The 14,108-nt window shown below is 38.0% G+C and overlaps 1 protein-coding gene across 8 annotated transcripts in view; it reads right to left on the bottom strand.

Moving 5' to 3' along the window:
• Positions 1-14,108, bottom strand: part of cnot1 (CCR4-NOT transcription complex, subunit 1) — a 161,645-nt gene that overhangs the window by 62,646 nt on the left and 84,891 nt on the right. For 3 of the 8 annotated variants that reach the window (XM_072547597.1, XM_072547601.1, XM_072547599.1), the window contains 5 exons: positions 13,926-14,085; positions 11,696-11,897; positions 9,785-9,928; positions 7,297-7,421; positions 2,111-2,397 (listed from right to left, as the gene is read on the bottom strand). In XM_072547597.1, the coding sequence (XP_072403698.1) occupies positions 2,111-2,397; positions 7,297-7,421; positions 9,785-9,928; positions 11,696-11,897; positions 13,926-14,085 (918 nt within the window). The remainder of the gene's footprint in view (positions 1-2,110; positions 2,398-7,296; positions 7,422-9,784; positions 9,929-11,695; positions 11,898-13,925; positions 14,086-14,108) is intronic. The other 5 variants (XM_072547598.1, XM_072547602.1, XM_072547603.1 and 2 more) reach the window with 3 other exon arrangements.

Below are 14,108 nucleotides of genomic sequence, written 5' to 3'. Positions count from 1 at the left end.
CTGTGCAAACACCATAAAGTGCTGAGTGCCATTAGTAACATGCCCAGAAGGAATCTGAATAAATATTTCTTGTACATAAACGTTGACATGCAAAGGCTCACAAGATCTAATCTAAAATAGAGCTGGTTTAAAAACATTTAGGGTGATTTTGGAGGTGTTGTAACTATCCCAGCACAATAGCACCATCTGAATTACAAAATTCTTCCTAAGCTATAGACACTGTTACATATGATTACCTATACAAAGAAGCTGTTGCAGTTATGTTACGTATTAGGAGTGTGTTAAATTGGGAAGGGTGCACTGTAATAATGTCCCACCTACTAATTATTTAATGGCACACCAGTGTGGGCAATAATTAGGGTTTTGTTTGAGCACATATAAAAGAACGCTGACTGAAACTGTGGGATTGAGTTAGAAGGTACAAGTTTGTGGTGTTTCACTCTGCAAATGAATGAGAAAGATGCCTAGCAGTCCACTGAAAGACAACCACATTGCCTGAGCTTTCTGTTCTACACTAATCATGACAGCTTAAGAATGCCAAATTTCAAACAACTGAATGTACCCGGGGGGGGGGTGAAGGTTCTGACCTTTTGACCTCTTCTTGGTGATGCAATGATTCTAATGAGCCCATCGTGTCAGATTTGTGTAAGATTTGTTTTTAAAAATAAAAATTCATTCACAATGTCAGCATCACTGGTCAGGCCAGTACTTACTGCCCACCCCTAACTGCCCAGAGGGCAGCTAAATGTCAACCAAACTGCAGTAGGTTTGAAGTCACATGCACGCCAGACCAGGTAAGGGCTGGAATTTCATTCCCCAAATGGACATAATGAACCAGATAGGCTTTTCTGACAATTGACGATAGTTTCATGGTCATCATTAGATTCCTAACTCCAGATAACTATTGAATTCAATTCCGCCAACAGCCACGGCAGGATTGAACCAGGGTTCCTTGAACATTACCAGGGTCTCCGAATTAATGTCTAGTGATAATACCACTAAGGCCTTCATCTCCAATGCTGCAAGTAAAATGAAAAGTTCAGTCAAAGTGGGATTAATGAGTGAAAATTGAAGACTATTTAAGAGAATGACAATCAATTAAACTGGGAAACAAATGGATTTTTCAAAATATAACGTAACATTTACCATTCCTCAAATGTTGGCAACGGTGCATCCCAATCAGTGCTGGTTCTCAAACTAATGCCAATGGCAACAGTTTCACTCCATTCACTCTGGTTCTGAATTTCAAAACATCTTTCTTCAACTTCTAAGCATGACCCCTAAGCTTCTGGTTACTGTCACTTGAATCTCTCCTATCCTTAGTGTCCTACACTGTTCAATTTTTCAACCATCATTTTGACTTTAATTAGGGAGATCATAAATTTTGATCCAGCTTCTCAAAGGGCAACTGTTGACAGCTATTCCTATTCATCTCTCTTCTAGGATAATCCATCAATTCTTTACTTGTCCCATCACCATCTCCTTTTGCTTTACACCACAAAATTTTCTTTCATTTAGTCCCATTGTTATGTGCCCAAGAATATATTTTCCTTTTATTGTTTATCCTCTTCTTCCCAACATAAAAACCTCCATTTTTCCAGATCTGTAACAGGAATTGTTTCTCTCTCCACAGATGCTGGGTCTTGTCAAGCATTTTCTATTTTAATTTAGATTCACAACTTCTGCAGTACATTCTTGTTTCCTGAAATGAATATTGTTCACTGGTTATGGAACTATTTCCATTTTCTAAAGTCAGTCAATTAAATCAGGATAAGAAACTGAAGATGGAAACAAAAACAAACATGTTACTAACGTGTGGCCAATGTGCTGTAATGTGCATTCATAAGCAGGAACTGGGTTGAAATTCACTTGACTAGAAAGTCACAGACTATGGCCCAGATATGAAAGGATAGTGCATAAACCTAATTACCTGGACATGTTCAAATTCCGCATTGAAGAACCGATGTGAAATGTGATCTGAAATACATTAAGTCCCTCAACAACTGGCATGACCAATTGGCCAGCAGCCCCAACTCGGTCACTATGCAATTTTTGTTTTTGCGTGAAGTTGCCCAGGTCTATTCTCTGATAATCTGGAAAAAAAACTTACCTATTTTTAAATCTGTCTAGTGCAGCAATACCAAAGTAGTACATCTTGGAGTCAAAAGGTTTGCGCAAAGCTTCAAGAACATAGCGCAGTGCAAGTCCCAATGCCATATAGGTGACCAGCCCCTTTTCGATAATTCCACCAAACAGGCAGGCGGTGATGTGCAGCTCTTTATCTGGGTACTGGGGGAAGAAGCGATACTCCTCAAAGAGGTTGCGTAGCATACAGTTAAACACTTCTCTTTCACGTTTAATGTTGGAATCCTTAAACCTCTGCAGCATTTCCAAAACCTGCAAAAAAAAGAGGAAATTTAACAAGTTAACACCATTTTTCAGAGTTGGCACTGAAAGCAATTAGTGACATGGAAAGAAATGAACTGGTTATAAAACAAAAAAAGGCCATTCACTCACTCAGGTTGGTCTCTTTTCATGTTGACCTGCATCTCAAATTCAACTTTTCATTTTTGCTCGAGAGAGCAACATCCTTACTTAACATCAGTGCATCTTGAACTGAATCTCTTGGTCCTCAATTACTAAAATTGACCAAAGTCTACTGAGCTGAACAAAATCTGAGGGAAACATTGGGACTAAACATTCTTAAAAGAATTTTCAGTGAACCAACTATGTTTTGACAGTGATTTCAGGTCACTGGTTTTATTATCATTTCAACACAACACAGGTTGTTTGCACAAAATAACAATTTCATAAATTTCAAATGTTTAGCCAGTGTCACAATGTGTCAAATTCACCTCAACTCAGGAGTTATTTAAAGACAGCACTCATTAGAAATTAAGGGATTTTTTCAACCTCCAGTACCTCTTTTCAAGAGCAGGACAGTAGACAAGTTTGACATTAATTGCTTGCCTGGAGATCAATACTCCAGCAAGATCCTTAAAAAAAAACTCCAAAAGAATAAAATATCCAGCATCACTGTCTCTATTGATTCAAGAACAATGTTAAAAGAATGCTCCACTGCTAAGCAGATCATTTTAAATTGTCTGTATATTGGATTTTGTGATGCCCTAGCTCCTCTGAATCTTGACTCTCACATCTTTAATAGCCAGCAGTAACCTCCAGACGCACAAAGGACCAGAAATGTACAAACCTAATTATAATTTAGAGTTAGCATTAAAGTGAAATCAGCAGTTTAAAAGGCAAAATGAATGGGTCTTAAATGGACATAGTATTCGGAACAAAATAAGTGAATTAACGGCATAGATACAGGATAATTGGTTTGATCTTGCAGCTTTTACACAGACATTGTTACAAGGAGATCAACTAAATATTCAGGACTATATGATTGTTTGAATGGACAGGCAAGGAGAGAAAGGTGTTGGAGTAGCTTTGTTAGTATGAGATAGAATAAGTTCGAAAGCAAGAACTGATCTATGATTTGGCCTGGAAGATATAGAATCCATATGGGTGGGGGTGAGAAAGAGAGGAAAAACAAGTAGTAATGACTGTAGTCTTGAGAGCTTATAGGGCAGAGTGTAAATCAGGAGATCGCGAGGGCATATAAAAAAAACTTCAGAGAGATTGGGAAAATCAAGTTCACAAAGGTAGCCACGAAGAAGAATTCTTTGAGGATATTCAAAACAGCTTCCTAGAACAATATGTTATGAATTCAACCATGGATCAGGCTGTTTTGGATCAGTGACATATAATAAGGCAGGATTAATAATCAATCCCAGAGTAAAAGTAGCCATACTGAAGCAGTGGCCATAATATGGTAGAACTGAGCATTCAGTTTGCGAGAACATCTTGGTCAAAACAACTGTACCAAATATAAGTAAGGGAATTACATGGTGATGAAGATAACTTGGCTGCAGGAGATTGGGAAAAGAGATTAGCAGCAAAAGTGGGTGAAAAGCAATAGCAAACATTTAAGAAAATAGTTTGAGGCTCACAGCACTTGCAGTGAGGAAGGATGATAACCCGACCATGAAGATGAAGATACTACAAAGCTGAAAAAAAGGGAGACATACAATGTGCAAGGATTGGTGGTAAACCAGATGACTTAGACTTTAATGATCATCGAAAAAAATGAAAAACGGAAGAAACGAGCTAAAATAAACTAGCAAGTACAGTCAGTTCTGATATAGCACAACAGTTTAGTTCTTGTGCAATCTCACATTAAGAAAGTCGCATAATAGCAGCACTATTTAAACGAATGGGGCATTATAGCCAATACAGGTAAGGAAAGTTTGCATTCTACACAAATAACTGTCTAAATTCTTCAATCGCATTAAAAAAAATGCCCACTATAGCGGAACTGACTGTTAGTAAAGAAATGGATTGGAAGAGCTCCTTTAAAGTTTTATAAAAAAATGAAAGAGAGGGGTAAAAAATGAACAAAGGCCCTTTGAACAATACATGGGAAATAAAAATAGAAGAGGAGGAAATGGTAAAGGAGTTGAATCTAACTTCATGAAAGAGGACACTAATGGCATTCCAAAAACATTCAACAATCAATTTTAGGGAGGGGTGTAGGGGATGGAGAGAGCAAGCGAGTGTGCGCAAGAGAGAGAGAAAAAGAGATGGGGGGTAGAAAACAGAATGGAGAGAAAAAATACAAACAAACAATAACTATGGTTAGAGAAAATATATCTTACCAAAAGTAATGGGGCTAAAAACTGGAAGATTCCCTGGACCCTAATGGTCACATTCAAGGATTTAAAAGGATTAGCTGCAGAAATAGTGGATGCACTGGCAGTAAACTTCCAAGAATTCTAAGATTCTGGAGAAGCTACAGAAGACTTGACAGAAAAATAGTTAAGTAAACTTAACATTAGCAATTTTTGAGAAGATTTGTAACTCAAATTGATGTTAAACTATGTAAGTTAGCTTGCTGAGCTGGAAGGTTTGTTATCAGACATTTCGTCACCATGACTGGGTAAGATCATCAGTGAGTGTCTCCGGTGAAACGCTGGTGGTATATCCCACCTCTCTATTTATAGAGTCTTGATTTCTCAAGGTGGGTGATGTCATTTCCGTTTTTTTGAGGGAAGGTAGAAGGGATCTAATATGTTTATTGATCGACTTCTGGTCAGAATGCTATGCCTCCAAGAATTCTTGTGTCTTTGTTTTGGCTGTCCTAGGATGTGTGCGCTGTCCTTCTTTGTCTGTATGTATAGAAACTAGTGATAGTGAGTTGTCTCTTTTGGTGGCTAGCTAGCGTTCATGTATCTTGGTGGCAAGTTTCCTGTTTGTTTGTCTTAACATTTCTCATTGGAAAATTGTAGTGCGTAAAGTATAAAAGGATGTAATGGTAGAGATCGATAAATACGCGACCATGTTTGCAAATGACAAAAACAAGTGAGAAGGCAAGTAGCGAGGATGACAGAGTCTGTCGTCGGATATGGACAGGTTAAGCAGGTGGGAAAAAAATTTGTAGATGAAATATAATGTGGAGAAACGGGAGGTTATACACCAACAGGAAGTGTAGAAAAGCTGATTTCAAATGCAGAAAGCTGCTGTACACCAAGATATGGGGTCCTCATGCTAAAATCACAAAAAGCTAGCATCCAAGTTCAGTAGGTAGTGAGGAAAGCAAATGAAATGTTGACCTTCATTTCGGAGGGAATGGAGTATAAAAGTAGGAAGGGTCTGGCTAAAATTACACAATGAACTGGTTAGACCACTCTTAGAATACTGCAAACAGTTCTGGACCCCTTATCCAAGATATACTGGCATCGGAGGTATTGAAGATTCACTAGGTTCATCATGATATGAAAGGACTGCTTTATGAGAACTTGATCAAAAAAAATCAGGAAAACAGTAGGAAAGTAAAGTTATAGACAACTTAAAAATTGACTGTAAAAGCTTTTACAAATGTGTGGAGATATCAAGTTTAGAAAAAAACTGTTTTAAGACCCCTTAGTCAGAACCCAGGAAATCATAAGGGGGATCAAAGAAATAACTGAAGGACACGTATTCTGGTTCCGTCTTCACAAAAAGAAAAAAGGACACCAGTAACTTCCTGAAAACGTTAAGGAACCAAGAGTTGAGTGAGGCAGCAGAAGTGTAGGAATTCAGTATTAATAAAGAAAGCAGTTCTAGGGAAACTAATGGGGGTTAAAGACTGACATGACCAGGACCTGAATCTACATTCCAGAGTCCTGAAGAGAGTGGCCCTGGAATTTTGGATGCATTGGTAGTCATCTGCAAAAAAAAAATTCTAAAGACTCTGGAGCAGTTCATACAGACTGAAAAGTGGCAAATGCAACCCCACTATTTAAAAAGGGATGGGGTAAAAGCAGAGACCAGTTAACTTAACATTAGTGAAGGGAAAAATTCTGCAATCCGTTATAGAAGGCACAACGACATAACACTTGGAAAACATTACCAGGAATTGACATAACCAGAAACAAACAAAACAAAGCAGCTCAGCATATCTAGCAGAATCTATGGAAAGAAACAAAGTTAGTGGGTCAAGTCTAGCATGACTCTTCCGAAGACAACTTACTTCAGTCATACAGTCTCAAATATTACAGGTTTCTTGCTCCACAGATGGCTGTCAGACCAGGGTTTCTCCAGCAGTTTGCGTTTATTTTAACTTTCCAACATCCGTGATATTTTGCTTTAATTAGACAAAGCCAACATAGGTCTAAAGCAGACAAATCATGCTTAACAAGTCTACTGGACGTGACCAGTAGAACAGATAAGGGAGAAGCAGTACATGTGGTGTATTTGGATTTTCAGAAGGCTTTTGATAAGAACCTATGTAAGAAGTCAGTGGGCAAACGTAAGGCACTAGGATAGGGTAATATTGACAAGAGTTGAAAATTGGTTGACAGACAGAAACAAAATAGGAATAAATAGGTCATTTTCTGGGTAAGGTAGACAGTGACTAGTGAGGTGTTGCAGGGATCAGAGCTTAGGCCCCAGCTGTTCATGCAGTATATAAATGACCTCAATGAGGGATCCAAATGCAACATTGCCAAATGTGCTGACAATACAAACTGGGTGGGATTGAAAAAGTTAAGGACACTGGAAGGAGACTTCAAGCTGGCTGTCTAAAATCCATTAGCATGCAGACAAATTTGAAAATGTTAAAAAAAAACAGACCCAAAGCAACATTATCTCAAAGATTTATGAATTTAGCCTGCTATTTTGTACCAAAAAATTAACTTATGCACAGCATCTAAACATACAGTAAATGTATTTTAAACACAGAGTATGCACACTCACCTCATCAACAGACATGGTAGGGTGGGGTGGATGGTTGTAGATACGCTGGAAGTAGCTATTTGCTTCATCATCAATCTCCTTGCTAAAGTGCTGATTTGCCTCTGGCCATACCTGAGAGAGGTCAGCTGTGTGGAACAGTAACAGACAGAAGAAAAAATCTCATTAAAATGTAACTGCTGTTCAACAGTATATGCAAAGCGACAGACTGGTGTGTCAACAATATACATGAATCTTAACTGCAGAATCAATAAACAAATAATGCAATTATTTCAAAAAACTATTACAAGCAAGCTTCAATATTTTGCTCTGCAAATATTTCAGATTGGTTCGATTTGAATTCACACTACAAATTAATGATATATATGCGATTCAGATTTGAATTACACCAGCATTACTCCCTTCTCTAAATAGTGACACACTAGGGATGATAGGTTAAAGTTCAAGTGTGAATACAGGTAACCCATCCTCCATTTTCTACATGGCAAGAGACATAACTAATGTCAGACATGGCGGAGTGACTGCGCGGACGAGTACAGGTTTAGCTCCACAACAGCACCCTAAAATCCTGATATGAAAAAACTCTAAAAAGGTATATACAGAGGAACTTCGGTTATCCGAACGACACAGGCGGGGAGTATTATGTTCAGATAACCGAATGTTCGGCTAACACAGTTTAGCCAAGTATTGGGACCTTGCGATCTTGTTCGGATAATCCGAAACTTGGATAATTGAATGCTGGATAATAGAGGTTCCTCTGTACCACTATAAATTGTAAAATAAGCTCAAGGACTGAATGTACAGTGAGACTTGTTTCTGTGGAGGGAAATTTTGCCAACACTTGGAACCAGAGATTGCGCGTGAAAAGCAGCCAGTTGTCTGAGGTGTTTGAGGGCAATCAGCCCACCTGGAAATGATAAAACGTTTAGAAGGGAAGAGAATTCTAGCAGAAAATAAAGCAAAGTTGCTGGGTGAAAATTAATCCCTTTTGTGATCAACATTTTCAGGATTTGAAAATTAATCCCAACTGAATCCAACCGCAGACACTTCCAATTGCCGAGAATGATGCATTTTAAGTGAGTCACAATATTTTATAGAGACTAGCATCTTTAACCCGGTGCTGTGCAAATTTCACTTTCACTGATGCATGAATGAATAACCAGTTTGATCGAGCTTTTTATTCAACCGTTAGTTAAGCAAATTAAAATGAAGTTTAAGAATTCCTTGTAGAGCAAGCTTTTAACATGGTTTAATACTTTATAATAGAAATAGTCATTTTAAAAAAAAAATTACATTTAAATAAAGCCGAGTAGGCAAGGATTTACCTAAACTGGCTTGGATCTAACATTCTGTTTTTGCGTATAATGAGCACCAAATTCGTCAATATTTCTGTCTAGTGGAGTTCAGTTTAATAACTAAGAGGAAACTATGGTGTTGATAAATTCCAACCTGGGCTGGCATTTCACAAACATGCAGACAAACATTCGTAACAGATGCATGCATCCACCAGGGCACCCTAAAACAGAGCTCAAAACAGGCTGAGAATGGATCATACTTCTCAGTATAGATTTAGGAGAAAAGTTATTTTAAATATGTAGAAGTGAAGAACAAACCTCTACAGTTCCCTAAAGGGTCAATCTTCATCCTTCAGGCCTATGCAAAAATCTTGGTTCTAATCTCAAACATCCCGTCCAGCCAAATTTAATGCAAACTTCCAAAGCTACACCTTCTTCACCGAATAAATATTGACTGATAATTCTAGGCCTTTCAATTTTGCTGCTAGACTTTGGCTTCACTCAGTTTTCTTGACTTCAGATGCAGAAGTTTCATTATAGCAGGATTAAATCAGGACCAAGGTTTCAAATATCATCTTTCTTCCAAAGCATCTAAAAGTAGTTTTGGAATTGTTTTGTAGAAGTAGCTTTCAAACAAAATGGCTTTGCGTGCTTCTCAGCCAGCCAATTATCTGAATAATACACATCTTCTAATATGGATTCATTTTTCTACTCATCTGATTTTGTTGCCAAAGTTCCCACATTCGTTGTCAGGAGAATGTATGTCCTATTACAATGTTTTCACTTCAACTAGGTAATTTCATAATCATCAATATATAAGACAGGCAGGTCTTTAGTAAACCTAGCTTTAAAATCAATGGAGTATGATCCCTCCTTTATTCGTTAATGAGATGGAAGGGATCACTGGCAAGACCAGTGTTTATTGCTCATTTCTATGGCAGATGAAGCCTAATTGGTGACAAAGGTACATCAAGAACCTGTGCACCTTCTGATTACAATGGTTTCTGAAAATGCACTAGGAGGAGAAAGACCTGGTAATACTCAAAACAGCTTTGATTCATTAAATGTGGAAATCTCTTTCAAGCCCTGATTACATGATATTGCTCTGTGAAGACTAATCATGTTTAAACCGAGGCAGTGGAATTAACTAGCTAGGTCACATTCTCACAACAGTCACAGACAACACAACCACTTACAAGGTTTCATCTTACTCTGCTGGAATGTCTGTGGGTTCAGTCCAGATGTGCTCATCTTTCTCTGTCCAAAGGGGTCAGTGTTCACAGTTGGTAGTGCAAGTCCACCAGTTCCCATACCACTCAAACTCCCTGTACCCAAACTACCTGTAGACACAAAATCAAATAAAAATTTCCATTTTAATACCTTTGTCTTCTTCTCATTAAGGAGTTAACAGACAAGGCTACAAATACATTGCACATCAGTTTCCTTTTGATTGGTCCTTCAATGCAGAAATCCCTTCACCACCTTCCTCCCTTCTGGCCAACACAACATTCTTCAAACTGACAGAGAATGCTTCAATTCAGGAATACAAATGACAAACATATTGAGAACAAGTCATGCCTCAGCGGGACATTTCTTCACCAGGTATGTGAATCACATACTGGTACACATTTATTCTTGAGGTTTAACAAAAACAAAATAAGAGTGGGGAAGGGTTCAGTCAGTCAACATTTTGTGGATCCAACCTTGAAGCTAAAATATCCAGGACAAGCTTTACAAACTGGGTATCTTTGGCGAGGCTGTATGTTGGTCTACAATACTCTGCATTGTTCTTTCCAAAGAGATGGCTGCAGAACTACACACCGCATTTATTTGGTTTCTACTTCCAAAAGAGACCCAGAAAGAAGGGACCACTTATCAACTATCAGAGCTGGGTTTAGAGTTTGTGATGAAATTATGTATTTTAGTACCTTTAATGCAGGTTTGGGTTCTTGGAATTCAAAATTAAATATATAGGTGGGTGTGAGTGAGAGTGTTTGGAGTTAACATATTCATCATTAAGTTGCTGTACTAATAAGAAACTGCAATACCCATAGTTCCAAGTGAGAAGTTACCTGGTGGGCTTAGACTCTGGAAGGTCCTCCCTCTAACTTTCTTTTTTTTTGTGCTGAGAAATCACTGAGCGTAAAGCATATATTAAGGTCCAAAATGTGAAGTACTTTCAATGGTCTATCAGATGCAAAGCAACATTTCTTTGCAAAGGTGCTTGAAGCAATGAAATTTCAGAGGTGGTTATTATTCCTAGCTGAGAGTAGTGGAATACACAGTCAGTGAAAGAGAAGATTATGAAGTTTTAAAAAGGAAAAAAAGGAATTGAAGCTGCATCAGGGACAATATAATAGTAGACAACAGTCAGCTAAGGAGTATAGTAATAAAGAAAGAGCTATCTGCAATTCCAGATTTTTAAAAAAATAATTTGTCTTTGAAGTAATTAAAATTTCAAAAAGTTTACTGGACTGGATCTTGTTAGATGTGCAGCACCTGATGTTTGGATTGTAACAATCCATTGCACCAGGGTGTACTGATTCAATACAAAGCCATTATTTCTGTTCAATCTACAAAAAGAGTGTTTAGGTTGTTGTTCAGGAGTTTAAAAATCTGTTCATGAGTTAAAATGTCTTTACTTTCATTTCTGCTAATTTTCTTTCGCTAAAACAAAGATAGCAACGTTGCGTGCTTAGACTTCAGCAAAAGATTATGTTGTTAACAAAAATTTTAGAAAAGTATGATCTACCCAGCTTTACGATCTGTTCACAATTCAATAATCTAACTTTCCATCAGAGATCGGAGTAGCCTGGTACAATCAATAATTCAACATTACCTCAAAACAATTGGGTCACTAGACAAGTTGTTTCATCAGAATAAGGCTTGGTATTCCACTCTATTGCCAATTTTCAGCATTAATTGTACTGCAGAGTGTTTAAAATGTAACCACAACAGTATGTTACACCGTATTATAATCTAACCGTATAAATTAACCTGGTAAAGAGTGAAGATAATTTTACATCATTGACTATGTAAGCATATAAATTATATTACATTTGACAATAGCAGACCAGTTATCACAAACATTTCTGGGATAATCTAACCTGGGAGCTGAGAAGGAAGACTGCCAATTCCACTGAAAGGAGTTGTCTGATTTGGTGTAGAGAGTGGTGGAAAGGCTTTTGCTGGTGATTGAGGGGTGTTGAATGCAGAACTCAGATTAGTAGTAAAACCCTGCATACTTGGAGTGAGCGATGCTGCTGATCCACCAATAGTCAACGAAGCCATGCCAGACAACGGGTCAATCTAAAAAGAGCACATGGTGTGGGAGAAAAAGAAATAAAAATCAGCTTCAGAGACATAGCTCATTAAAATTTAACAAATTATGTTGGCTTGGCCTACTGAAACCCTCCTAAGCTGAGTCATTTAAAAATATAAACAAATGTAAATTTGCCTCAGGGGCAGAACATCAAAGCATTAGTTACAGTCCTTTACTCAATTACACCTTTCACCACACTATCGTAAATTTCCCAACCTGGCTAAGAAACAGTGAGCAGTTTTATCTTAAAGTTAGTACTGGTACCAAAAACTGACGGTGCTACGAATAAAGCTCCAATGAACTCTCTTCACTGATCAGGGAAAACTTAAAAGAAAATCTTTGCATTTGAGAAGGTAGCATCATTGGACTTGTACAAATATATCTGCTCATGGAGGCAGGGACGGGCCATCTGCATTAAAATGGATCCTCTAAAAAAATCTCCATTAATTGAGAAAGTATTTAAATTTACCCTGTAAGTTTAAACCGTTACTGAGTGGTCACATTTATAGGTACTCAAAAAAAAAAACCAGTTTTGATCACTAATCCTATCCAAATCCCCCTCAGTTTTTCAAATAGTAATTTAATTTCACTATTACTAGCAATTCCAATCCACCCCAAGCTGTTGGTCACTCAAGTATTAGGACTGGTTGCCCTTGGAGATAGATAATTTTTTTGTAAGCAAAGGTATTAAAAGGCAGGTATATGGAGTAAGGCCCCAGATCTACGATGATCTAATTCACACGGCCAATGCCATTTGATCTGATAATCTGCACCAGTAGTCTATTTGACCATGGGAAAAGACAGACATCACAGTTGTCCAAGCCTGTCCTCAACCCATTGCCTGTATAAAAGATTTCCAATAGGGTTTGTTTCACTGGGAGTACAAACTCAAGCCACTTTGCACAAACTAACCTGAGCTGTGCAGCTAATACAAATTGATGTGCCTACATCCCTTCAAAGGGAATTCACAAACAACACAAACCTGGGGAGAACCTGCATTTGTTGAGAGTTTCAGGCTCAATTCTCAAAAGGAAATTTTTGCATTGTGTACACATTATTGCTAACAATATTTTCCACTGCTTACACTCTCTGGCTCCACACCTCCCCCCACCCACCCCAAACTCTCACAAATCTTTCCTATTGTCCATTTTCTCTGCTTTGTGTTTTTATTCCCCATCATCTATCTCAATATTCCTCTCATATCCCAAAGAGACTGGTGGCTAGATGTGGCTTTCAACAGGCCCCTGACAGCAAATGCAAGGTCCATCTTGGCACTGTGCTAGATTATTTATCCAGATTCCACTGAATTGGAAGCTACAGTCCTAACTGATACTGGGAACAGCCATACAAACACAATTTGGAAAGGGACCAAATACGCAGCCAAATGAGGACACTGGAAGTTTCTCACCAGATCCAGAGCTGCAGTTTTCAAAATCAGGCTATAAAACATACAGATTAGAGGAAAGCTTCTAAGGGGAGGGAAGTTTAGCAACTTGTTGGGAATGACAGGCATGCACAGCAATGTGTCGGTTAATAGAGAGAGACGAGATGATGTTTCCCCGTATTAAATGGAGAAATCGAATGCATCCCATCTCTCCAATTGATTCTTCCAGATTTAAAAATAAACATAAAATTTATCTTGTGACAGGTTGGTTAACTCCAAGCTTACAAATACATGTGTACTCTTGTGCTTATCATGGACCACTAGAGTATCTAGAAACAGACTAGTTATTGCTGCATCTTTCAAACAAAAAGTACTGAATCACGACTAACAATTAGTAAATTCCTACTTTAGAACAGAAAATCTCAAAATGAAGTCAGCCAGTTTTGTAATCAAATGTAAAGTGAACACAATATTTATACCCAGTTGTTAAATTACAAAAGTGCATTGTAATTAGAGCCTCTTTTTCAAAAAAAGGGCAATATTTTTATTAGTCAACTTGCTTCCACAATTTTTTCGTTTGATCAGTTGCAAGGATTACACGAAGGTGAAAAACAATTTTGTTTCACTCAACTATTTGTACCTGTACAGGTGACATGGTTTCTATACTGCTGGTACTAGGTGCGCGGACCTTGGGCATTACTCCAGGTGGCGGCTGACGGGCCTTGTTCATGACATTGCCACAATTGGCCACCATTGTGAGAATGGTCTCTGACAGCTCCTGTGAAACACTCCTAGTAGGAAAAGGAAATACGGC

Source organism: Chiloscyllium punctatum, chromosome 26 (assembly GCF_047496795.1).
Source record: "Chiloscyllium punctatum isolate Juve2018m chromosome 26, sChiPun1.3, whole genome shotgun sequence".
NCBI lineage: Eukaryota > Metazoa > Chordata > Chondrichthyes > Orectolobiformes > Hemiscylliidae > Chiloscyllium > Chiloscyllium punctatum.
Note: the sequence above shows the minus strand (reverse complement) of the source record. Positions and strands in the feature narration are given on the sequence as shown.